The sequence below is a fragment of the Halictus rubicundus genome, chromosome 12 (assembly GCF_050948215.1).
Source record: "Halictus rubicundus isolate RS-2024b chromosome 12, iyHalRubi1_principal, whole genome shotgun sequence".
Classification (NCBI taxonomy): Eukaryota; Metazoa; Arthropoda; class Insecta; order Hymenoptera; family Halictidae; genus Halictus; species Halictus rubicundus.
Genome location: NC_135160.1, coordinates 13,255,632 through 13,281,228, shown reverse-complemented (window position 1 = coordinate 13,281,228; position 25,597 = coordinate 13,255,632). Strand labels below are relative to the sequence as shown.

Below are 25,597 nucleotides of genomic sequence, written 5' to 3'. Positions count from 1 at the left end.
TCAGTATTTGATACCCCCACAGTAATTGGGTCCCTTACCCTAGTGAAGAGACGAAGACGACAACTGAGCATCTGGATCCTGTGTGATCTTCTGTGATTCTCTGTGATTCGCGCAAGCATCGTGGTTCATTTAGAGTGAAATCTTCCATGGCAATCAATTCAGCTCGGAACACTCGAAACGACGCGGTTCGTTTTTGCTGGGAAACCCGGTATTCCGGGAATCGTTAGGGGAAACGTGCTGGGGCGAAAATGGTGAGCGAATCGATGTACACGTCACGGGAAACCCCTGTCGTGGACGAACGGTAAAACCTTGTTGGCGAGCAGCTTGCTCGCGACACGCAATTACGCTCAATTCCAGCGGAGCCCAAAGATCGAAATTTGCAGCGTGGCAGAATTCTGATCGGACGCGTGGCTCTCTCTCTCTCTCTCTCTCTCTCTCTCTCTCTCTCTCTCTCGTGGCTGTTTCGCCGGGATTTGATGTAAACAATCGTGTTAAGAGAAGGGATTCGGGAGTTCTGCCGGGTTCTCGGGTCTTTTCAAGCTCGCCGGCAATTCTCGCGATTCAGCTCCGTCGATTGCGCTGCAAGGCCGAAACTGTTTGCCCTCGGTAGTTTGTATACGAATTACTCTGCCCGGTTGCCTGTGCTGTGTCCAAATGCTGGGAAGCCACGGAATTCTCGCTGCGAAGTCGCCGGGAACCGTTGGAACTTGGTCGAATAATATCCTCGTTGCCACTCAGTCGACCTTGAGTTTTCAATTTTTCTTCTTGTTGTGCCGACTAAGTTCATTACATGGGATTTTTTGGTGTCGGAGCTGGTTTACTGAACCTGTCAAAATGGCGGATTCTAGTATTCTTAATTCACAGTTATCGAAACTGTAAAGATGCAGGAGTGAGAAATTATTCAACAAATTTATTTCCTTGGGTGTATGTTGTAAAAGAAATGGCGAAGAATTTGGATAGATACATTTTCGTTAGTTTTATAAAGTAATGTAGAATTGGCATATTTAGTGCAACCGTAAACCTAGTGTTGGGAGAGCACCGAGGTCGAAAGGTTAATTCAGAGAAAATGTCGGAGGCTTTCTGGATCCGTCAAAATGGCGGGTTCTAGTATTCTGCATTCACAATCATCGAAACTGGAAAGATGCAGGATTGAGAAATTATTCACCAAATTTATTTCCTTGGGTGTATGTTGTAAAAGAAATGGCGAAGAATTGGAATAAATACATTTTCGTTATTTTTATAATATAAAGTAATGTAGAATTGGCATATTTAGTGCAACCGTAAACCTAGTGTTGGGAGAGCACCGAGGTCCAAAGGTTAATTCAAAGAAAATGTCGGAGGCTTTCTGAACCTATCAAAATGGCGGGTTCTAGTATCCTGAATTCACACTTATTGAAACTGTAAAGATACAGGAGTGAGAAATTATTCAACAAATATATTTCCTTGGGTATATATTGTAAAAGAAATGGCGAAGAATATGAATAAATACATTTTCGTTAGTTTTATAAAGTAATGTAGAATTGGCATATTTAGTACAACCGTAAACCTAGTGTTGGGAGAGCACCGAGGTCGAAAGGTTAATTCAGAGAAAATGTCGGAGGCTTTCTGGACCCGTCAAAATGGCGGGTTCTAGTATTCTTAATTCACAATTATCGAAATTGTAAAGATACACCCAAGGAAATAAATTTGTTGAATAATTTCTCACTCGGGCATGTTGTAAAAGAAATGGCTAAAAATTAGGATAGATACATTTTCGTTATGTTTATAAAGTAATGTAGAATAGGGATGTTCAGTGGCCCTTAAACCTAGTGTTGGGAGAGCACCGAGGTCGAAAGGTTAATTCAGAGAAAATGTCGGAGGCTTTCTGGGTCCGTCAAAATGGCGGGTTCTAGTATTCTTAATTCACAATTATCGAAATTGTAAAGATACACCCAAGGAAATAAATTTGTTGAATAATTTCTCACTCGGGCATGTTGTAAAAGAAATGGCTAAAAATTAGGATAGATACATTTTCGTTATGTTTATAAAGTAATGTAGAATAGGGATGTTCAGTGGCCCTTAAACCTAGTGTTGGGAGAGCACCGAGGTCGAAAGGTTAATTCAGAGAAAATGTCGGAGGCTTTCTGGGTCCGTCAAAATGGCGGGTTCTAGTATCCTTAATTCACAGTTATCGAAACTGTAAAGATACACCCAAGGAAATAAATTTGTTGAATAATTTCTCACTCGTGCATGTTGTAAAAGAAATGGCTAAAAATTTGTATACATACATTTTCATTATTTTTATAAAATAATGTAGAATAGGGATGTTCAGTGCCCCGTAAACCTAGTGTTGGCAGAGCACCGAGGTCGAAAGGTAAATTCAGAGAAAATGTCGGAGGCTTTCGAATTGATATGTAAGAATGGACGAAACGAGATCGTGGAAAACCTTGGTCCCTGAAGGGGCGAAGGGTAGAGAACGAAAGCAGCAGGGTTCCCATGAAAAGTGGTGGAACGGATCGAGCCGAAAATAAAAGCGGAACGGGTTCTAGGATCGAAGGGTCCCTTGGCCGCCGTGTCCTGCGGTGAAAGGTCTCGACGAAGATTTAATTTGCGGTTTACCCGTCGGCGGTCAGGCTGATGGGAATCTCGATTCGATTTTTCACTTTCCCTTATTTCGCTGTTTTAAGGTCCATTTCTATTTCATCCGCGAGCAGCACGAGAAACACCGTCACGTCGGAGCACGTATCAACAGTATTTTCTATCATTCTTTCCGATAATTCAAAAACAACATTCCCCGACTAATTTGATCAATGTTCGGCCTTCCACAGCTCGTTGTTTAATTCTCACTTTCCAATTCTGCGAACGTCAAACGAGAACGAGTTCAGCAAAAATTGAATTCGTACCGTAAAAAACCGAAAAACCGCAAAAAAAAAGAAGCCGCAAAAACCGAATCGATTCGTTTCTCAGTGTAAAATTGTACTCGTTGGTGGTCTACATATCTTTATACAATTGCTGATCGCTTGATTAACACGTTAAATGCCAGAAATCAATCCCAGAGATTCTTACAAAATCAGGGCAATTTAATTAATGAAACCGCAACTAGAAATGTAAAATGTATTATAGGGGATGCTGTCTGAACCCTTTCGAATTCTAAAGATTCTAATTTTCGGTTTCTCTGGATATGTCACAATGAAAATGAGTTTCTAAACCTAGTCAAAAATCACTGTCAGTCGTATGTGACTGACGTGGCAGTTCACGTGTTAAAAGATTACAGATTAGTACAACAACGTCAACAATGCGAGACGCAGCAACGAAATAGGAGTTTATTTCGTATACGACTATAGTCTTGTTAATGAATACCCTGTTATCGGCGTATGTTTGTTCATAGTAATAAGAATAGCATTCGCGATCTCCCGCGATTTTTGTTGTATCGAATTGTAACATAATCTCGTCGGGTTGTAAATACACGTATGCTCTAATTGGAAATATTTGGTCGTGGTTCGTTGCAAATGCGGGTAATTGCGATTAAATATAAACTTACAGTCAACGATTTTATATTACTAAACGGATATTAACGGTGAAAATAGGTAGATCAAAAAACGGAAAATATTTAAAACGTTCAAAGCTACCGTCGCACTGTTCCGAATTAAAATTGTACTTCGCAATTAATCGAGGCAATTTTTAATTTGCCTAAAAATCCCCGCATTGGCTACAATTCTTTAATTTGTTATTGTACAAAAGGAACGGATTTCTGTTACGATTGCAACAATGCGCGCTCGAATAAAGAAGTTCATTCGAATCAAGAATGTTGCTGATCGCTTGATCAACACGTTCAATGCCAGAAATCAATCCCAGAGATTCTTACAAAATCAGGGTAATTTAACTAATGAAACCGCAACTAAACATTTAACCCTTTGCGCTCGGCGCTATTTTCATTCTAAAACTAAATTTTTCTTCCGTCTTAGAATATTTTAATTGTATTCGTACGAAACTGACATATAACATTTGAATGTTTAGTAATCTATTGATAAAAATTTTGTAATGTAACAAATATTTTGTAATATATTTTGTAATTTCTTTGAAATAATGCCACAACAATTTCTAGTGGTGCTTCAGAGTCACCACTCGGGTTCAAAGGGTTAACCAGTTAGCTGTTGCGACCTCTTTGAAAAATGTGTACCTAAGTTGCGTCGCAAAAATTAACCGCTGTTTGAATTGTAGCTGTTGTGACGAGTATACACGTCATGACACAAAATATTGCCATTTCTTCATGACGAGTATACGCGTCAAACACAGTTAACTGGTTAAAATGTATTATAGGGGATGCTGTCTGAACCCTTTCTAATAAATTTCGGTTTCTCTGGATATGTCACAACGAAAATGAGTTCCTAAAACTAGTCAAAAATCACTGTCAGTCGTATGTGACTAACGTGGCAGTTCACGTGTTAAAGGATTACAGATTAGTGCAACAACGGTAACAATGCAAGACACAGGAACGAAATGGGAGTTTATTTGTTAGTCCTGTTAAATTGTCGGAGCTAATCAACGGAAGCACCGATAAAACTCGATCGATGCGTGTTTCGCGACGGCGCCATCGTTCCGGCTGGTCGATTAAATTCCTGCGGCTCCGGCGATGTCCTCAGGAAGTTGAAAACTGCTCAAGTTATTAGAAGCTGTGAAAAGGAGCCGCGAACGCTCGTAACAACCTCGAGCGGGCCAACGTTGGCTCGTCTCGTCGTTGGCAATTTGTTCGACGCGACGCGACGCGACGCGACGCCTTCCGCCCAGGTAGAGGAAAAAGCGACGAATATTTTCGATTAAAGAGAATTAAACTCGAGCGAGGTGAAGTGTCGTTGGCGGGGGCTCGGGGGGAGGAGGAGGGGCGGACTTTACGAGTGGCTTACTTTTCCGCGACGCCGCGGTAATTGCTGAGAACCCGGCCGTAATTGCTTTCAATTCTTTCGAGTGCGCGACAGAAGCGAGAAAGCTCGTCGCGCGCCAAGTGGCTGCGCTCGAAAAGCCTCGCGTGCTTCTTTTGCCAGTTTCCGAAAGAGAGGGCAAAGTTCATCGTGATTTCGACCGAGGGCCGTGCTCGAAACCTCCTCCGAAAAATCCGGTGCTCGGAAACGAAAAAACAAAAGATTTCCACCGAGACAAAGCGATTAGCCCTCGACAATCCACCTCCGAGGAAATGCAAAATTTCTGGCGATTTTGGAACACGAAATTCGGTAAATCGGTAAAATTCATTCGAGTTTCCTCGACGCGAAATGCGAGCGAGAACGAAGTTACTCCGGTGCCCGCGGCGCAGTTCGTAATTAATACATTGATTTGCCGAATTGCGATCTCTAGAAAACTCGACTCGACATCAAGGCAATCTCTGCGTCCTTTAAATTGAATTTCGTCGGCTATCATTATTGTCAAATTAATTGGCGAACCTGGTCAAAGAGTATCAGCCGACGCGTTCAAATGCAATAAAATCGCGGCGGACTTTATAAAATCAAATTGTGATAATTGCTGGGAAAAAATTGTTTCAACTCTGCACACTCGTCCGAGATTATAAAATTTTGAAAAGCTTTCTCGTCTCATTTTAAAATATTGCATCGTAACGAAGAAATAATGCTTTAGTCACCATTTTTCCGTTTATCACAAGAAGACTAATTTCGATGCGAATTGGTAAATTTGATAAACTTGCAAAGAATTAATTTCGCGGAGTAGCACGTTTCCAGCGTTACGTTATTTGTTATGACAGATTGCTGGACACTTTGCGAATCAACTCGACCGAGCGGATAAAGATGCTCGCGTGCAAACGGTTAATTGTCTGCGGGATTTGTGGCCTTGCTATAAACGCGAACTTTTTCGTCAAAGGCTGCAGAGAAAGTCGTTTTTCATCCTTTGTGCCGGTTTCGCGGGGGCAAACGGTATCGTTGGACATCGGGACAATCGTTGGATCGTCTAATTGGACCGCGAACCGGGGAAAGCGGCGCGGCAAACTTAATTGGAGCGACGTCTGAACCGAAACGGAATTCGAGGACGTAATTACTGAACGAGCCAGGGACTCGAGTGGGCAAGATATGCACCGAAGAATCGAGCCTCCTCGACGAGTGGTCAACGAGTGCCTCGACAAGATCCTTTGTCCCGCCAAAGTTCAGAGTTCAGAGCTCTGCGAACCCGCAATCCGAAACCGCACATTTTGAAAACACTCTACTCTTTTTGCAAACCGACGACCACGCGGAGCTTCGAAATAAACAATGTCTCTCTCTTCAGAGAATTCGGTTCGTGTTCTACTGTTCAGTGGACTAGAGAGTTTCGTGCAAAATGTCTACGCGTCATTATCATTGACACTAGAACTACCGAACCAGTCAAAATCACTGGTTCCTAATTTTCTCCCTCACAATTACTGTTTACTTTCACAATTATAAAAATGTTTTCGTCAGAATTTTTTGAATGAACTTTTTCATTGAAGCACACGTTGGAATAAAAATGGTACGAGGTTCGAATAGAGGTAGTCTTGTCATGATTACGAAGCAATATTCACCAGGTGTATTTATTACTCGGTAGTTCTACTGTTAATTTGTCTATGAGCTCGCCAGGTCTTTAGAAATTTCTTCGTTGCTAAAAATCGCACCGCAAAATGTTAGGTTGTCCAAGGCATGTTTGGAACAGTTTTTCGTGGAAGCAAGCGACGTGGTTAACAAAGAGGAAATAATAAAACATCGGATGATCGCATTGTTTGTATAAACTCGTGAATGTGCGGAAACTTTTAGCAGGATAATGTTTGAGGAGCACTGTTGCAGATCTTCCCCTCGATCAGGGAAGTTCGATAAGAAAATCGGCCCTCGAGACGGCCGACAGTGCGTCAATTACATCCGGCGGGGAACACCGTAGTATCCGATACAATTACAGTCTGAGAAGCCTCGATAAGATCCCCTTGAATTGCAAAACTTCCGAAGAAACCGCACCGCGCTCGAAATTGCTGTAGTCGAGGCCTGGCCCGTCGAGTAGAATCGATTGTTTCTCGAGCACGTCGTTGAGGGTGGCAGGGGAGGGGGTGGGGGACGCGATGAATTAATGGGACATGACGTCGCCGTGATGAGTGCGGAACGTCCCATTATTGGTACGCAAACTATCCCTCCATAGCGGTCGCGCACGCACCTGCGAAATCACTGATCCTGGTCGCTTATGGGCCACTCGAGAACCGCTTGTCGGCCATTCGCTTATGAAGTTTGGAAAACTATGAAATTTTTATGATATAATCTGATACGAATGGCCCGTAAAACGCGGCTCCCATAAAATGCCAGAATTTTTCTCGGGGAGCATGGAAAAATTGGAAAATATCGTTTACGATCGCCGTAAATCTGTTAGTTCGCGTTAAGTTTAACCGGACGGTCATTATTCTTACATGTCCCGTGGCGTTATTAATTTTCCAGCGTTTAATCGAGGCGCGGTTTCGCGGCCCGCTGAGATAAAGTGGCCTAAGTCCATTTGCCATTTTTTTATACGTGTACAACTTCAAGTTTGCTGTCGTAAACAACATTTGCGGTGAAGTATATTCGGAGTACATACGATAATTTTGGACACATAAGTTTTCGCAGTAATTAAAACCATTACTTTGGAAGTGGCCCAAGCCCAATCCAATATTGACAATGTCCGAAGGACATTATCAAAGAGTGCCGGAAAGATTAAAAGCTATTATTCCACAAAGATTTATGTAAGAAAGTGACAATCCTAATCAATTAGATTTTGCAATGGGCGTCGCTTTTCTCTATTTTGTCTCTACTCTTATCAACTGTCAATCCGCCATGTTGTTCTACAGACATGCGCAATACATATCCAATTCAAAAGGAGTTTTAAAAGGAATACGATAAATTTACATAGCCTCTATCGTATTTCTTTTACACACATATTATTCACTTAATAATTGCTATTATTTTAATAGGAACTGTACATTTAACTCTTTTAGATACACTCAAGCAGTATGACACATTGGTATCCTATACGTATATTTTTCATTTCATTGAAACACAAACCCTTAACACTAGGTTTACTAAAAGCGACTATTTTGCATTACTTCATAAAAATAACAAGAACGTGCTACCCACATTTTTAGCAATATTTTAAAAATAATATATACCCAAAGACATAAATCTGCTAAATAATTTCTTATGTATGCATCCTTAGAATCTTAACCCTTTGCACTCGGCGCTATTTCCATTGTAAAACTAAATTTTTCTTCCGTCTTGGAATATTTTCATTTTAATTAAACTGATCCGATTTCCACATATAATATTTAAGTGTTTAGTAATCTATCGAATACAAATCTTGTAATGTAACAAATATTTTGCAATATTTTTTGTAATTTCTTTGAAATAATGCCTAGTGGTGCTTCAGAGTCACCACTCGAGTGCAAATGAAGAAGCTAAAAAATGGATCGATTGGATAATCTTGGATAGCCTCAAAAGACATGTCGTTTTTCCGACGCGGAATTCATATACTGCCAGAAAGATGGGAGAAAGTGGTCGCTAGTGATGGGCAATACTTTCAATGAAATCATTTTGTTCCTTATGATTTGAATAAAGCTTTTATTTTGTAAAAGAAACAGCGAGAACTTATTCAAGGTCCTGATATTAAATTAAAAATATTAGAACCCGTCGTTTTGACGGGTCCCGTAAGTCCAGTGTTAAATATCTCCATTTAAGTACAAGTGGACTTGGGCCAGTTTCAAAATGAACTTGACCGCAGCGTTGCCCGGCGAATTTCAATATGGTCGACGTTAACTTGCAGAACTATGCGAGGAATGGGCCCTGGCGAATAGCCGCGAATGCGTGGAGGGCAGCGGTTCTGCGGCCGCGACGCACGAGGAATCCGAGGATGCGTCGGAAGCCCGGTTCACCCTCAAATATTTGGGAAGCACCCTCGTCGAGACTCCATCGAGCGAAGAGGCGACGGCGGAAGCCATCAAGACCGTCATTACGATGGTACGTACCCGCGTACACACTTTAATCCATCCTAATTCCACGATCCTGGCTTTTCACTGCTCCTCGCGAGCAAACCCGGCCCGACCCGGCCCGGCCCGGCCCGGCGGCTCCCTCGAGGAATCGAATAAAAAGGAAACGCCCTTTGTCGTCCGAGATCCGTCTTTAGTCAAAGCCCCACGAAACCCACGGCAAACTCGATATCTTCTCCGTCGACTGAAAAGAGGAATTTGTGCTCGGCTCGGACCCGTTTCATTTCCGGTAGAATCGAAGTAATTAGAATTTCAAGTAGTTCCTCGTTCCAAGCAATTTACTGTTTTGATTTTACGTATAAAATTGTGAGAACAGGCGATTCGATTTTCTTGAACGGATTTTATTTCGGAGTGGATCGGTTACGGTTTATCATTTTCGATCAACGTTTGACGCGGCTGGAGTCATTTGTTTGCAACATTCGGTCTTCGACGTTCTCGACGTGTTTCATTTCGAGTGGATTGAAAGTGATTCATTACTTCTGCCAATTTGTTGTTCGCAATCACGGAAGTGCTCCATTTCGTTGGAATAATTAACGGTTTCCATGTTGTTTTATGTGACGTAACAACTGGAATTTAAGTGGCTGCTTTGATGCCGTCTACACGATTTATTTTGGGCAGAATCGAAGCAACAACGACTCGAACTTTTGTATTGTTCACCGTTTCATTTTACTGTTGTAATTTGATTTGTTGTGGAATTCGGGGAATTTCTTTGCCGTGTCGGACACGTTCCACTTTGGATAGAACCGAAGCAACAACAACAATTAAATCGTAACAGCAACTCGTTCGTTATTCGAACGAACGTGCGTCATATCGTTTCGGACAATGCATATTTTTAATTAAAATTATACCGTGGTAATTTTTATTTACCGTGGAATTCGAGTAATTCCTTTGACGTCCGTTTGAGACAAGTGTTTGTGAAAGACAGATTTCAAAATTGTTGTACCTCGGTTTATAATGAAAATTGTGTTCCTATGAGCCGTAATAAAATTCTGTGTTATCGATACGTAGCTATTGAAGAATACATAAACTTTCTTCCGATTAGAAAGAAATTCTGATCACTGTAGTAATTAACACAGCCATTAAGTGAACACAGTGATTTCTCTATACGGGGTGTTCATTTGAAAACTTACCAGCCGAATATCTCGAAAAGTATGAAAGATATTAACCCGTTATTTATTCAAAAATAAAATATAGCCTTTTTCCATGGAACAAAAACGCGGTATATAAAAAATTGATTTTTTTGGCTGGTTTTGTTAAAAAAAAAACTGTGCTTTAAGGGGTTAATTGAGCGTAAAATACGTGTTCAAGGATTTCAAGGGGGAAAGAGGGGGGCAGTGTCAGTTTTTTATTCGGGTGACGTTTTCAAGGTCATTCGAAGGTCAACTTTGTTTCTTCAAATGGAAGCCTATATCTTTTATTTTTCAATTTTATTTGTAGATCGCCATAAGTGTCGTTATTGGAGTGACGAAAATCCGCATCTTATTAGAGAAAGTAATGCTCGATGGCCGGAAAAAATGAATGTTTGCAGTTTAGGAAATGCTATTGTGGGTCCTCTGTATTTCCAAGAGGATTTGAATGGCAAATTTAAATTTACTGGACGACATCATTGATCCAGTTTTCGACCGAAATCCGGGGAGGGGATTTTTCACGGGGCCAAGGACTGTTGCAGGGAACGGTAAACGGAACAATATTGCAAGACGAATAGCCCCGCGATTGATCGATCGTGGATATCGACGTTCTGTATCGAATTTTGCGCGTTAAAACAGACCGTGAGGAGCTGGTCTCGTGAAAAATTGGGACGCCGCGTGATCGAAGCACTTCTGGAAAAATGGAATCGACGAACGACGCCGCTTATAAATCTCTCGGTTGCACCGTGTGTGTGTGTGTGTGTGTGTGTGTGTGTGTGTGCACCGGTGCAACGCGCCGCGTCACGCACACCCACGCACGCGCCAGTCGCGTCGCGTCCGCCTCATTAATTTATCGACCAATTGAACTATGCGCATCGCGATCCGACAACGCCGATAAACTTTTTCCCCCGATGAAATTACTTCGGCGAACTTCTTCGAAAATATTCTCAGAATTCGTAGAATTTATTCATTTCGCGCTCGGCCGATGATGTCTATCGGTGTCCAATCGCGTTGCCGGAAGATTAAACTGGAATTCTCGCTGTCACAAGCTTTGTACCGTATTTAAAGCTCCAATTAATTAATTACGGAAGCGGCGCGCTGCGTAAGAGCGTTTCCTCATTATCCGATTTTCGCGGAACGGATGAATGCTGACCAATTACTGTTCCGCGTGCCACCAGTTTTCTAATTTGTTCACGCCGAAAATCGAATTACCCAGCTCCGAATACCCTGTTATCGGTGTATGTTTGTTTATAGTAATAACAAAAGCATTCGCTATTGGAAATATTAGCATTCGCTCTAATTGGAAATATATGGTCGCGGTTCGTTGCGAGTGGAGGCAATTGCGATTAAATGTAAACTTATAGTCAACGATTTTATATTAGATTGATTACTAAACGGATCTTAATGAGTAGGTCGAAAAACGGGAAATATTTAAAGCGTTTAACAGTTTGACTGCCAGACTAGAAAAATCAAAAATTCCACGAAATCAAATTGTTATTTAATAAAATAAAAATTGAAAAAATATTGAATATATGATATTGAATAGTCCCCCGACTTTCTTGAATTTTGCAGATCCTAATCAGATTTGGTGCAATGAATATATTAACGTAAAAATTCATTTTAAAACCTGGGCAAATAATTCCGTCACCCGCATATGGGTGACATGGCAGTCAACGTGTTAAAGGTACCGTCGCACTGTTCCGAATTAAAATTGTAATTAATCGAGGCAATTTTTAATTTGCCTAAAAATCCCCGCATTGGCTACAAATTCTTTAATTTGTTATTGCATAAAAGGAACGGATTTCTGTTACGATTCAATAATGCGTGCTCGAATAAAGAAGTTCATTCGAATCGAGAATCGAATCACTTTAAGTAAATCCATTAGTGCTAATTACGTGTACAGGCGAGCAGCACCGAGGATGCGCGATAAAGAGGACGACAATTGTTGCATAGACCGGTGACTTCAATGTCGGCATACTTAATTCAGCGAATCGGTTCTCCTTAACAGCGTCTTCTAATTCCGGGAGGACACTCGCGAATTAAGCGGATTTGCGTAATCTTCGGTCAAGCTAATTCGTTAAACGCGGCAATTAGGCTGCCCGAGGCTCGCGATTACGTCGCGCCTTACGTAAAGTGCCGGCCGAGAGATACTTCGTTTCTGAAAACGACATTATCCCCGTTTCTTCGTCCGTCTTCCCTCGTGCGATCCGACAAAAAGCTGCCGGCACAATACTAATCTGCCTGGCAGACCATGTTTCGTCGACAACGGTGGCACAATGCTCTTCAGGATCCTCGAGAACGACTTTTATCCGAGCGTGCGAGCACCGGTTTGTCAATCGTTTTCGGTCGTGGAGAGAACGACGATTTTTTTCGGACACCAAATTTTAGTCGCTTTGCACTCGAAGCTATTTTAACTCGAAAACGAAACATTTCTTTCGACCTAGAATATTCTATATATTTTTTTTCACGTTATTCATACGAAAATGGTGCAATTTACTCTTACTGAAGTGTTTAGTGATTTATTAAATACAAACAAATTTAATAATGTAAAAGATATTTTGAATAATGATATAGCAATTAAAAATACATACCATCGTGTTTGTACATGTCTTTGCTACGTCTGTTCAGAGCCTTTCTTTCGATACGAAATCGATCGAAATTAAGAGAATCTCTGCGGCAGCCATCTTGTGACGTCATACTTGCTTCGGAAAGCGAGTTTTCTGCCGAATATTACAAATTACTCCACAATGAGGTAGAAATTCGCAATTTCGGCTCCATACAGACGTAGATTGGACTTTTAGGAAACACAAGTGACCAATTTTAAGCTGCTCATTGCAATATTGAAGCGTCAATTTGTCAAGGTTAATAGTGGAATTTAATATCCCGTGAGTCTTCTGATGTCTACGGTTTGCTATTTCACATGTTTTCCCCGTAAACGAGAAATATCAGCAGCCCGCTAACACCCTACGATACGCTATCTTTCGAAAAAAAAAAGAAATTTTGCAGAAAAGAAAGAAAAATTTGCGAACGCTGAAATTGTTGTCTGATCCCGTTGCTACCATTGTCCTATTGCAATTTGCAACGATTCTGTGGTCGCAGGCAAAAGCGAGCGGCAAGAAGCTGCAGCGGGTTTCCCTGGCCGTGAGTTTAAAGGGGATCAGGATGACAGACATAGCCACGGAAGAAGATCAGCTTCAAGTGTCTATATACAGGTACGTACGGTACATAGTGTTCGCGATCTGGTGCGCACCGCGTTTCGCGTAACACGCGCGTACGTTACGCCTGTCACGGTTTTCAACCTGTAATCGCACGAAAACCGGATTCGTCGGTGCGAGAACTGTGTGCATCGGTCGGCTCGTTGCGCATTTTCCCAAGCGTCAGCCCGACATAATATCCGATAGATTCGGGGAACGGGGCTGAAATGCATTCGAAACGTTGCATCCGCGTAATAACGGCCGACCAGCAAACGTTACACGATCGCACACCGGTCGCGGAGTATTATTCCCTGTCCAATTTCGAAACCATGATTCATCGGACTGCCATGTCCATGTACTAGCCGCTGTCTGCCACGACGCATACACTTTAACCCCTGCCCCACCAGAAAACAATGCGTTTTAACAATTATTCGTCCCTTGTTGCAATTCTAGACATTTTTAAATCGTTCTGTGAAAATTTCTTTGCTTGCTGAATTTTTCTTTTTGGACATACCCTTTTCCGCCGAGAACAATGCGTTTTTAACTTTTATTCGCCCATTGTTGCAATTTTAGACATTTTGAAATCGTTCGGAGAAAATGGCTTTGCTCGCTGGATTTTTATTTTTGAACATGCCCTTTTCCGCCGAGAACAATGCGGTTTTTAATCCTTATTCACCCCTTGTTGGAATTTTAGACATTTTTAAATCGTTCTGAGGAAATTTCTTTGCTTTCTGAATTTCGATTTTTGACATACCCTTTTCCGCCGAGAACAATGCGTTTTTAACCCTTGTGAATCCGAGGTAGTAGTTTTCCTGGTTGAATTTTTTCGTACCCATAGAATTGTACAAATAACAGGCTAACGCGTATGCAATAGCAACCTAACCATTGATTTTGAGACAATACAAATTATTTGATTCGTCATCGGTGTCAGACGAAATGAAATGAGGCATTCTGGAAGCTCGGAATGAAATTGTAAGGCACCAAGCTAATTTAACCCTTCGCACTCGGTTGTACCCTCTGAGGGGACATCATGAGTCTGTAATCGATTGCACCGAGTGCAAAGGGTTAACGCGATCTTGTGATTGTTGAAACTGGAAAGAAAGATGGAAATGTTTTAGGATCTCTTATTGTTCGGCGGACGCCACCCACGACCACGTGTTCGCGTTCATCGCGACGAATTTGAATGAGACGATGGAGTGCCACGCGTTCCTCTGCCCGAAGAGAAAAATGGCGCAGACGGTGACGCTGACAGTGGCACAGGCGTTTAACACGGCTTACGAGGCTTGGCAGCTGTCCCAGGCCGATCCCAGGATCCATCACGCCCAGGATAAGAGCCCCTCGTTAACCGAAGACAGAACCGGTAGGCTAATTAATCTATTCCTCCTGGCGAGGCTCCTGCGGTCCACTTCTTTTCGGCCGAATCGGTCCTTCAATTTCGCGGACGTCAGTGGCGGCTCAAGTCGAGCGAGAGCCCCGAGCGGTACAAATTTTGCGCCCCTCAGTCTCAAGTCGGAAATTAAAGTCGCAAGAACATTCTCATAAACTCATTAACAAAAAAGAAAGGGGTCTCCACACAGCCGTTTAGTCCGATTACCATTAAACCCGCCATTGTGTCTCACGACGGTGCCATTCATGAACATCACTTGATCATTGTTCCTTTGATTAACACATTATCTACCGACGATCATTTCATAATCTTTTACAGTCGCGGCTGAGGACTTTTTGATAGAACCTCTCACAACAATAGCAACTCCAATGGTATATCAACCAGACCGTTCTAGACATTTTTAAATCGTTCCGAGAAAATTTCTTTGCTTGTTAATTTTATATTTTTGAACATAACCTTTTTCCGCCGAAAACAATGCGTTTTTAATCGTCCCTTGTTGCAATTTTAGACATTTTTAAATCATTCTGAGAAAATGGCTGTGCTTGCTAACTTTCTATTTTCGAACATACCCTTTATTTATACATTACTGCAGTTTTAGGCAGTTTTAAATCATTCTGAGAAAATGGCTGTGCTGGCTAAATGTTTATTTTCGAACATACCCCTACATTACTGCAGTTTTAGGCATTTTTAAATCATTCTGGGAAAATGGCTGTGCTTACTAAACTTTTATTTTTGAGCATACCCTTTATTTATACACTACTGCAATTTTAGACATTTATAAATCATCAATTTTGCGGACGTCCAGCAGTGGCGGCTCAAGTCGACCGAGGGCCCCGAGCGGTACAAATTTGTGTTCCCCTCGAACTCAAATTGGGAATAAAAGTCGCAAGAACACCCTCATAAACTAATTAACAAAAAAGAAAAGGGACCCCACAGAGCCGCTTAGCCCGATTACCATTAAACCCGCCATTGTGTCTCACGACGGTGCCATTCATGAACATCACTCGATCATTGTTCCTTTGATTAACACATTATCAACCAACGATTATTTCATAATCTTTTACAGCCACGGCTGAGGACTTTTTGATAGAACCTCCCGCAACAATAGCAATTTCAATCGTACACCAATCACTCCCAGTAACACGATCCAATCATTTCGTTTGCTATTATTATTGAAAATTTTTAAGCTTCCTTTTGGTGCGGCAGGATTATTGAAAATTCTGTTAGCAGACTTCCGGTAGACAGAGTATCAAGAAATTATGTGTCCGTAAGAAATGTATAATTGATCTGTCTGGGAAAACGTCTGTCTTACGAATCGACGACGGCGAATCGATCGGGCGAAAATCGGTAGGCATTATCGAGACAATTCGATTTGCCGGTAAACCGTGAGATTCTAGGATCTCGCTGGTGCCGTCTGATCTAGCCGAAAGGTACATCGTCGGGGCGGGGCAATAGTGTTCGTGCACTTAGCTCCCTGAGAGCGAGGATATTGCGGAAAGCTTCGGACGCGGGGTTATGAGTGCGCCCAGGAAATTGTCCGGTAATATTGAACTTGGTGTGCAGCCGGGGCGGCAACATTACGGAAAAGTAGGACAATTACAGTTCCTACTGGCGCCTCCACTCGCGCCAACACTTCCGTGCACGTTTCCCTTCGAACGGGATTAGCTGCGATTATACTGTTCATCTGGTTTCTGTTACCGTGGATGGATCTATGTTACTCGCAAACTCACTATGACATCGAAGATCGCGCTTTACAGTCTGCCCAATGATACTGCGGATCTAAACAGAGTATACTCGATTGCAACTATTGGATGCCGGTCCAGTATCACTTTGCGCGTTTATGACAAAAATGAGCGAAGCATGAAATAATAGGATAAAAAGAAATTTTGAGGGTATCGAGATATTATTAATAGGATTTTATTTTAAACAGAAGCAAGATTGACAGAATCGAATTTTTATTGCTTCTCGTGATTGATGCCGAAAGTTTTCCGCAGTCCAACTAATTTGTTGAAACTATTAAAGAAAGACAGAAATTTTCATTTGGTTCCAGCGCCTTGGAATTAATGCGTACAATTTTTATTCTGCAAAAGAATCCTCAGTTTAAGTATGATTTGTCCATCCTCCAGAGTGAAGATTTAATATGGCTCCTGTATATTACTATATCCTGAAAATATGGGAATTTCAATTTGCAGTTTCCACGTATATTCTATATTTCAGTTTATACATTCTATTCTTCTATGTACGGCCCACGCGCATTTGTTTATGACACTGGACAGACTATACAGCAGAGGACACGATGTTATGGCGTTTGTAATACAATCTCTGTATCATCTTCACAAACGTTCGGGCGTATAAATCGCAGGACACGTTCGCGTTAGTGTCGTTTTCCGCGTACGTTTCGGTTACACGAGGTCGCGTTAGTATAAATAACGGAATACATCGATATGTACGCCTCATTAAGCGGTGCAGGGTTCCACGAAACAGAACACGAGACTGCAACATCACCGCGATAACAATACCCCTAGGAATCTGCAGCAGTTAAACCTGGAAATTCAATTATTTCCCAAATAATTTTGATAAATTGTCTACGATCGAACGGCACTCTCAGATTTTCCTGACGAGATTACTTAAAATAATTCACTAGAAAATATAAGAATACCCTGGTACAGCCTAGGTGAGCCCTAATAAATTTCACAAATGTACAGAGGACGAAGAGAAGAAGAAGAAGGAGAAGGAGGACAATGAGGAAGAGAGCAAACCAGCTCAGAAAGTCACCGAGCAGACGAAGCGAAGCGATCAGCGACCCACAGGGACCGGGTCGCAGAAGAACCTGCTGATCGACTTGACGAACGAAGGAAAACCAACAGGAAACTCTTGGGTGAGCGAGGGAGAGGGGTTCACAATGAATTTAAGGGGGCCGGCAGGCATTTGGCCTTGACTGTCACGCTATGTTACGCTGTGCCTTTTTTTCTAGACATTTAAATAAGTAAGTAATCAATTAAAAATGCATACCACCGTGTTTGTACATGTCTTTGCTACGTCTGTATGGAGCCTTTTTTTTCGATACGAACACTAAATCTCTCGAAATTTAGAGAATCTCTCTGCAATATACGTATATGAACTTGCAAGGGTCAAAATCTTGACAAATCGACGCTTCAATATTGCAATGAGCAGTTTAAAACTGGTCACTTGTGTTGCCCAAAAGTCCAATCTACGACTGTATGGAGCCCAAATTGCGAATTTCTACCTCATCGTGAAGTAATTTGTAATATTCGGCAGAAAACTCGCTTTCTGAGGCAAGTATGACGTGACAAGATGGCTGCCGCAGAGAGGTTCTCTTAATTTCGAGAGATTTGGATCGGGCTCTGGACGGACGTAGCAAAGACATGTACAAACACGGTGGCATGCATTCTTAATTGATTAGTTACTTATTTAAGACGTAAAATGTTTAGAAAAAAAAGGCACAGTCAAGGTCAAATGCCTGCCGGCCCCCTTAAGGAATAGAGTTGTTCTGTTTGCGCGAGTGCTGGAGAAACGGGGGTTTCAGGTGTGCTTCGAGGACGAGTCCGAGCACGCGAAGACCCTGAAGAAGGCCAGTTCCGGTACCGGGGCGATTCCGATGACGACGCTGAGGCACGCGAGCACCGCCGCGTCGCACCACGTCGTCCCCAGGCCGGCGACAGCTTTCAAGATGCAGAACGCCTGGGGCGAATCAAGGTCGGTGGACCTGATGTGCTCGTAGCAGGCGTAGCCCTCGGCCGACAGCTTCCGGGACGTGCCATTGATCACCGGCCTCTGGAAGCACCTTTCCAACACCGGCCAGCCGAAGAAACTCAGCCAATAGATATCAATTATCGCTTCGGCGATCGCGTTCCCGTTGCAACGCCGTCGTCGGGCATTGTCGCGCCGATTTTAGACGAGACGATCGAGACGCTCGAGGCCATCGAGATCGTCGGGACGATCGTCCCGGGGGAAAGGGTACGGCTCCTTTTCTGATGTCAACTCGCCGAATACGCTTACCCGACATTCCCATTGTTCCGCGAACAATTAGCTGTACAAATTCATTCCTCAATTCTGACTTTGTTCGAGCTAGAGTACGACACTTACGCGAGACTAGACAGCGGAAATGAAAATGTTTTGCATCAGTCTTGAAAAACACTGGTCAAACGAAAATGTATTTCTCCCTCCGATAGCTTCAGGAAATTGATAATAGTGTAGCAATGTTCTTATTTCACTCGCCAATTTTAAACGCATTAAATCCGCAGTCTAGGCGTAACGTTCCAATATAATTTTGTAGTTCAATACTATTTCTATAGCGATTTTATTTTTTTTTTTTGTGTAGCATCACGCCCTTACCGATCATCTTGAATATTCTAAGACATAGATTTATTGATTAATACGGCGTCTTTTGACGCGTCTGGTCGAAATAGCGTTCACTTTTCGAGTAGCCGAACTTTCGGGATCCCGACCGGAAGTTTCAGGTGCACGCATCCACCCCTATTTTGCGAACTTGTAGTGCTATTATAACGGACAGTTTCGAGATCAATTATGCGTCTGGTGATCTTCTTAACGCGTGTCCCGTCCTCGAGAAAATAATCGATGTCGAGCAGTGCTCGAGAGGACCAATCGTGTCGATGAAAAGACAGGGAGAGACAAAGCGAGAGCGAGAGAGAAAAAGAGAGAGAGAGAGAGAGAGAGAGAGAGAGGGAATAAGAGAGACAAGGGAAGTTGAGAGAAGGCTTCGGTCTACGACCAGGAAGTGGGAACAATTTTCACAAACTATACCTTTTGTATAACGCGTGTATCCGTGCCAATTCTTTCACACATATCGTGCACAAGCCCGTACTACTATACCATGTACGTGCGATTACAAAATCTTCTACTCCTTTAACGAGATCTAGAAACCAGGTTTCCTTTTCGAACGATCTCTTCCACGTCGGATGGAGAACGAGAAACGAAAAAACGACACGTCCAACGTCGAACGGAGCGATACTTTTACGCCGTACCTTCATCGTTGCGAGATAGCTGGGCTATTTTTTTAGTTGGACGATTTGTCGATAGGGAATGCACCGATGATAACCCGAGCCCGATGATAACACCGTTAACCTTTCGGTGAGCTCCGTGATTGAACTCTGAAAGAGATTCGACGTTGATTTTCAGCGAATAAACGTTGCGTCGACGAATTCGAAACACCGTGGGAAGATGGATCGCGTAAATCTCGAAAGAATCATGGTCGTTAAACGATCGTGTACTTGAGGGTTTAACGGGCTGATCCGTGGATCATTGCCGCGGGAGTATCACGGTGATTACGCGTTCCGTTTCTCTTCTTGTGACGAGCGAACTCACGCGATTCTGATAAATTGCGTAGCGTCAGAGATCATCATCGAATCGACGAGATAGGATAACAAAAAAAAAAAAAAACTTGATATTAGAGGAATGTGTTGATGTACGTGTAACACGTCGCGAGGACGTGTAAATCCATTTAGCCGTAGGATATTGTTCGTCGTCGAGTCGTGAACATAAATCACCCACCCCGAGGAAAAATGAGTTGCTGTCACGCGTCGTGTGTATGCACGGCGCCGTGATTCCTTGTGCGATACGTTTTTCGGCAGCTGTGTTGAACGAAAGTAATTGTTACGTTGAATCATTAATTGTTGTTATCGCGATACTTGCGATTAGTTCGTGAAACGATCTGTTTCGTGAGGATATGAATATTTTCCGTAGGTCTCTTTTCAGTTGCAGACGTATGTACGAGCGCGTTAACATAATCGTCGGGTAGCTTGAAATTTGCGAAATTCCATCGAGACCACGACTCTAAAGTATTCGAGCGATCACTATTTTCGTAGGTATCCAAATTAGAGTTTAGGCATTCACGAAGGAATGGCGTGTAACATCATTGACGTTCTACGATACTGTGTCACGTTTCGAGACGGAGGTTCGTTTGAATTTTGTTGTTTGTACACGTCACGCGGCCACGAAGAGGCACCCGAGATTCATCATTGACGCGAATCAACGATCATTTTGTATAATCCACCGGACCGGTGTGACGCGTTTCGACGAAGTGAGTATGCCATTGTCATCTAATATCACTATGTGTTTAGAACGTAAGAAATACACGTCTGCGTATCTAGACTGCGTGTTTTCACTCGAACCGAGACCAGAACGAACGGACTCGCTCTACCAAACGTAAACATTTTCGTGAATTAGCTATGCACAGTATACCTATTATTGATTTTATACGGCACGGGCGTGCTTCCGTAGCTCCCCGAGCGCTTTCAAGATGGCGACTGCCATCGGCTCTACGCACCGAAGTCGCCGGGTGGGAATGAACTTTTTGTTCCTGGGGAAGGATGAAGTGTGTAACAATGGGAAGCAGGAGAAAATTTAGCAAAAGATTCGGTTTCCGAGAAAGGGTCGAGTCTCTTGGAAAGGGCGGGGTCTTCAGGAAAGGGTGGGGCCTCAAGAAAAAGCGGGGTTTACTGTGGGCAGGGGTCCAAGGAAGGGAGGGACCTAAGAAAGGGAAAGATTCAGGGAAGGGAGGGGTCCAAGAATAGGGTCGATAGTTGTACAATTACAATGACAGTTTAAACAATTTAATAAAATAATTCATGGGTATTGTCAATTTAATTGGCAGCGAATTCAACGTGGGCCTTTAAAATTTCAGTCTATCAAACTGGATACGAGAATGTTTACGCCCGCGGAGCACTATGCCACCGGTATAGTGCTGCCTCTACACTAAATTCTAGCCTGGATCAGATCCCACACCCACGGTAGAGCGGACTGTTTAGTCTGGATCAGATCCCACACCCACGGCAGAGAGGAACGTTTAGCATGGATCAGATCCTACATCATTTTTAACAAAGAGAAGTGAATTGTTTTGAAAAAAATCCACTTTCAGATCCGATATCCAACTTGGAGAAACGTTCCCGAGAGTTAGAGCACATTTTACTCTCAAATTAATTTATATTTTGCGTAATTTTTGCGGATAGAAACATAACTTAACGTAATATTTAGCATAAGTCCAAAACTTGCTATATACCGTTCATTAAACCACTGAATACAGTTGAAATTATATCGTGTTTGGTGTCATTTTAATAAAAAAAACTCCCAAGAAGTCCCATAAGAAAATAATCCCATAAAAAATATCGTCTTTGGTGCCACCTACTTTTCTGCGACTCTTTTAATCCCTTGGTAAGTATTAAGCGATCATGATAAAAAGTTTTCGTGAATCTATTTCCAAGATTTATCGTTTGTCAGCGTAGGAAAACAAACTGACTCAGGCCAGATCATAAAAGTCTAAGATCTTAATTTAAGACAAGGTCAGAGCTAAAAAATAACTGATTCTATCTCTGTGATTAATAAAAATAAAACTGGTTCTATCGGTAACGTTCATCTACCAGTTTGAGCGTTTTACTGCTGCATGAAATGGCGCTGTACGGAGGTTCAAACGGAGCAGATGGTTCTTACCGCAATGTACATTGTGTGTTATGGGAGAAGCGGCAAGATTCTATTGTTGCCAAATCAGATAGAGCAATGCATACAATACAGAGAACAATCTGAATCACATCAATTATGCTGCATGCTATTCGTACAAACAATGTTCCCTGTACTCCACACAAACCTCAAACGCTGCAATCAAAGCTATAGACAAGTTCCCAGACCATTTTGCTCCAACTCAAACCAGATAGGCCTCACTTAACCTCATGATCGTCCCTAGCGATTCGATTACGACAAAAACAAAAAGTGTTAGAGTTAAAGTGTTACAGTTAAAAAGTGTTTTCTAACAATAAAACAGGAGCTTTTCTTCGGCGACAGAGAGGAAACGAGAAGCACACGCCCGGGATTTTAGTGTCCCCGGTATAGTGCTGCCCCCCAGTCTAATTGTTAGCCTGGACCAGAACCTGCATCATCTTACCTGCATCATTAGCAGCGGATTCCAAATAATGCCAAAGTGGGTGCTACTTCTATGTTAAAAGAGGGTCTTCTATGTAGGCTCTGATCCAGCCTAAAAGATGATGCAAGTTCTAATACAGGCTAAAAAGATGATGCAGGTTCTGTTCCAGGCTAAAAAGACGACGCAGGTTCTATTCCAGACTAAAAAGACGATGCAGACAAGTGGGAACACTAAAGCCCCGAGCGTGAGCACTCTCATGTCCTCTCCGCTGACAATAAAACATTAATCAAACAACTGTACCGTCGCGCGATGGCGCCTCCAGGACCTTTTCTTCAGCGACGTCCACAGTGGCGCTCCAAGTAGACGAAGTTACCAGCGCTGCCGCGTGCGGCCGCTGTCATCCGCGTTCGACACTCGGGACAACGTTTCCTCGAGGATGTTCGCGGTAAAGATCATCGGGACCGGAGATCCGCGGCTTCCCGGCTTCCGAAATCCTCTCGCTAGATCCCGGTTCGATCTCGCCGATTTCCCATCAACGGAGAGCGGGCACGACCTCGTGGTCCCCCTCGTTCGCGAGTTATCTCCGCGGAACAGTGCCTGTTTTACCTTGCGATCGTGTTCGCGAGTGCGAGGAGAGAGAGCGTGCTCCTGCAAGCGGTGGTGCGTGTAGCCAGGGCCAGTGTCTCTCGGTGTTCCCTTGGATGTTCTCGAAGAGATATCGACACGAAAGCGTGGTTGTCCCCGGTTGTTTACCTCGTCGGGAGCCACGCAGAGACTAGAGGCTGCCCGGTGGACAAGCCTGTGCGCGGAACAACTTCGAAATTCGGTGTGCCGTGCCGTAACAACAGCAGGCGGATTATCCAGTGTTCTCTCTCTCTATCGCGGGCCTGGAGGCTGACGCCGAGCCGAGCCGAGCCGAGACGATTCGCGGACAACACCGTGGAAGCTGGGCCCCCTGTGTAACTGTCCTTTCGCAACCGCAGGACCAGCAGGACACCTCGAACAGGATATGCGACTCGCGTCCTCGGATAACGCGGTAGGTGGACACCCGCACCTAAAGTAGCATCAGCGAAAGACGTGCGGGAGATAGGTCAGTGTTTTCGAAGCGGGTTCGATCCGCACCGCGTCTTTCCGTACTGACGTCCTAGCGTAACTGTTGTCATCGTACTGACCCCGTCATCTCGATACCGTGACGTTCAATCGACGTCGTTGATCGTTCGATGTCTCTGTAGGAGATGGGCTAGCTAAAGTCTTTAATACTACTGCGTTTCGCACGCTTCTTGCGCTGGAATTTTCATCGAGACATTCCTCGAGGATTAACCGATCCGAAACCGTCACCGTTTAGCGGGAAACATCTGTGACGTGTCTTTAAACGTGGCTCTGTAGATTCTATTATATTAGTGATTAATTATACCGCGCTCGGTACGTTCCTCGTGCTGGAATTTTGATCGAAGCATTTCGCCAGGATTAACCGATTTGTCTGGCCGAACGCCCACGCGACCACTCACTTTCGAAACGTCAGTCGATCGACAGGTTCGACCGGCATTCATTGGTCAGACTCCGGTGACCAATTGCGTTTTAATTATTAGGTCATCTCAGAGCGGAGTTCAGATTCTTCTTGCGCTTCTCGTTGTACTTCGCCGTGGAGGTATGACAATATTTTGTTTAGGGTATACAGGGTGGCTCTAAAATTCGGGAACGAGCCACCAGATGGTCGTTGTTGGACCGTGGATTTTTGGGTTTAAGAAAAATTGTGTATTAATTGCAAGTAGGGGCCGAGTAGAAATTTTGTTTTTATCGATATTTTTTAACTGTTAATCTTTCTGTTTTCCTAAATTTTACCCAATCATTTTTGTTACAAATGCATAAAATCTGCAGTCTATAGTCACTATTAGACTGAATCGGATTAGTGATTATTATAGTTTATCAATTGCAGGAGACAGAAGATCAGTAGAAATTTGGCTTTTTATTTCTCTACTGTTTCAAATTGCATCGATATATTTTTGCCATAAACGCATCCGTATCATTATGATTCCATATGCAGAAATTAGTGGAAAAAGAAGGATAATATTTTTTCGTTTGCGGCTTCGTTTTTTGAGAGAAACCAGTTTGAAAATCCGCCCGGTTCGCGTGCCTTGGTATTTACAAGTAGAATAGGTGGGTCGTGACCAGACACATGAGTCAATTTCTATTTAATAGCACCCGTATTCCCCGATTCTTGGAAGTGAAATCTCTCGGAAACTAGGCGCTGAAAATCGAATGTTATTCCCCGTATTTTTACCTGAAAAAACATTAAATAATAATACATTCTCCCTTTTTATAAAAATATTCCATATGTTTCTTATAGTCTCGTCGGTCTAAAATCGACTATTATTCGAAGCACTTTTTTTATTGAAAAAGAGCCACAGGATGAGCGTTGAACAATTAATTTTTAACAGTTTAATATTTTAAAAACTGGACCGGGTTGAGTTACTTTGAGGAACTAAAGTAATTCCAGAATCTTCCCCCCGAATTTATTTTTTACCGCAAACAGGTTTAAAATTCTGACCAAGTGAACACTTGTACAGGGTGTATAAAAATTATATGTCACGACCACCATAGCGTGATTCTACACCTCTAGATCGGTGGAAATCTGTTAAAAAAATGCACCGCAAAATTCACCTTGACCTTGGAAATCAAGGTCAAAGTGTCGAAAAATTTTCTTTTAATGCATCGTATAGTACTAATCACTCTTTGCTACTTTGACCTTAAGTTTCGATGTCAAAATGAATTTTGCGGTGCATTTTTTTCACAGATCTCCACCGATCCGGAGGTATAGAATCACGCTATGATGGTCGTGACATATAATTTATATACACCCTGTACATGAAACTAGGGGCTCCAAAATTCTTTGAAATCTTTCCATAGCTCAAAATAATATAACAATCACGCCAGAAGCGATCTGAACTCAAATCATGTAAGATATTAAAAGTCGAACAGACTGAATCATTAAACTTCTGCATTCAAAATTTA

The 25,597-nt window shown here is 42.7% G+C and overlaps 2 protein-coding genes across 3 annotated transcripts in view; both read left to right on the top strand.

Annotated features, from left to right (window-relative positions):
- LOC143359883 (uncharacterized) overlaps positions 1-20,820 on the top strand; it is a 66,073-nt gene extending 45,253 nt beyond the window's left edge. For both annotated transcript variants that reach the window (XM_076798216.1, XM_076798215.1), the window contains exons 2-6: positions 8,761-8,954; positions 13,210-13,322; positions 14,423-14,664; positions 17,397-17,569; positions 18,239-20,820. In XM_076798216.1, coding sequence (XP_076654331.1) covers positions 8,761-8,954; positions 13,210-13,322; positions 14,423-14,664; positions 17,397-17,569; positions 18,239-18,433 — 917 coding nt within the window. In that variant the 3' untranslated portion in view covers positions 18,434-20,820. The remainder of the gene's footprint in view (positions 1-8,760; positions 8,955-13,209; positions 13,323-14,422; positions 14,665-17,396; positions 17,570-18,238) is intronic.
- Positions 20,821-23,036: 2,216 nt separating this feature from the next.
- The window catches only part of LOC143359880 (beta-1,4-N-acetylgalactosaminyltransferase bre-4), a 72,962-nt gene continuing 70,401 nt past the window's right edge, over positions 23,037-25,597 (top strand). The window contains exon 1 of the mRNA XM_076798212.1: positions 23,037-23,621. The gene's annotated coding sequence lies outside the window, so the exon portion shown is untranslated. The remainder of the gene's footprint in view (positions 23,622-25,597) is intronic.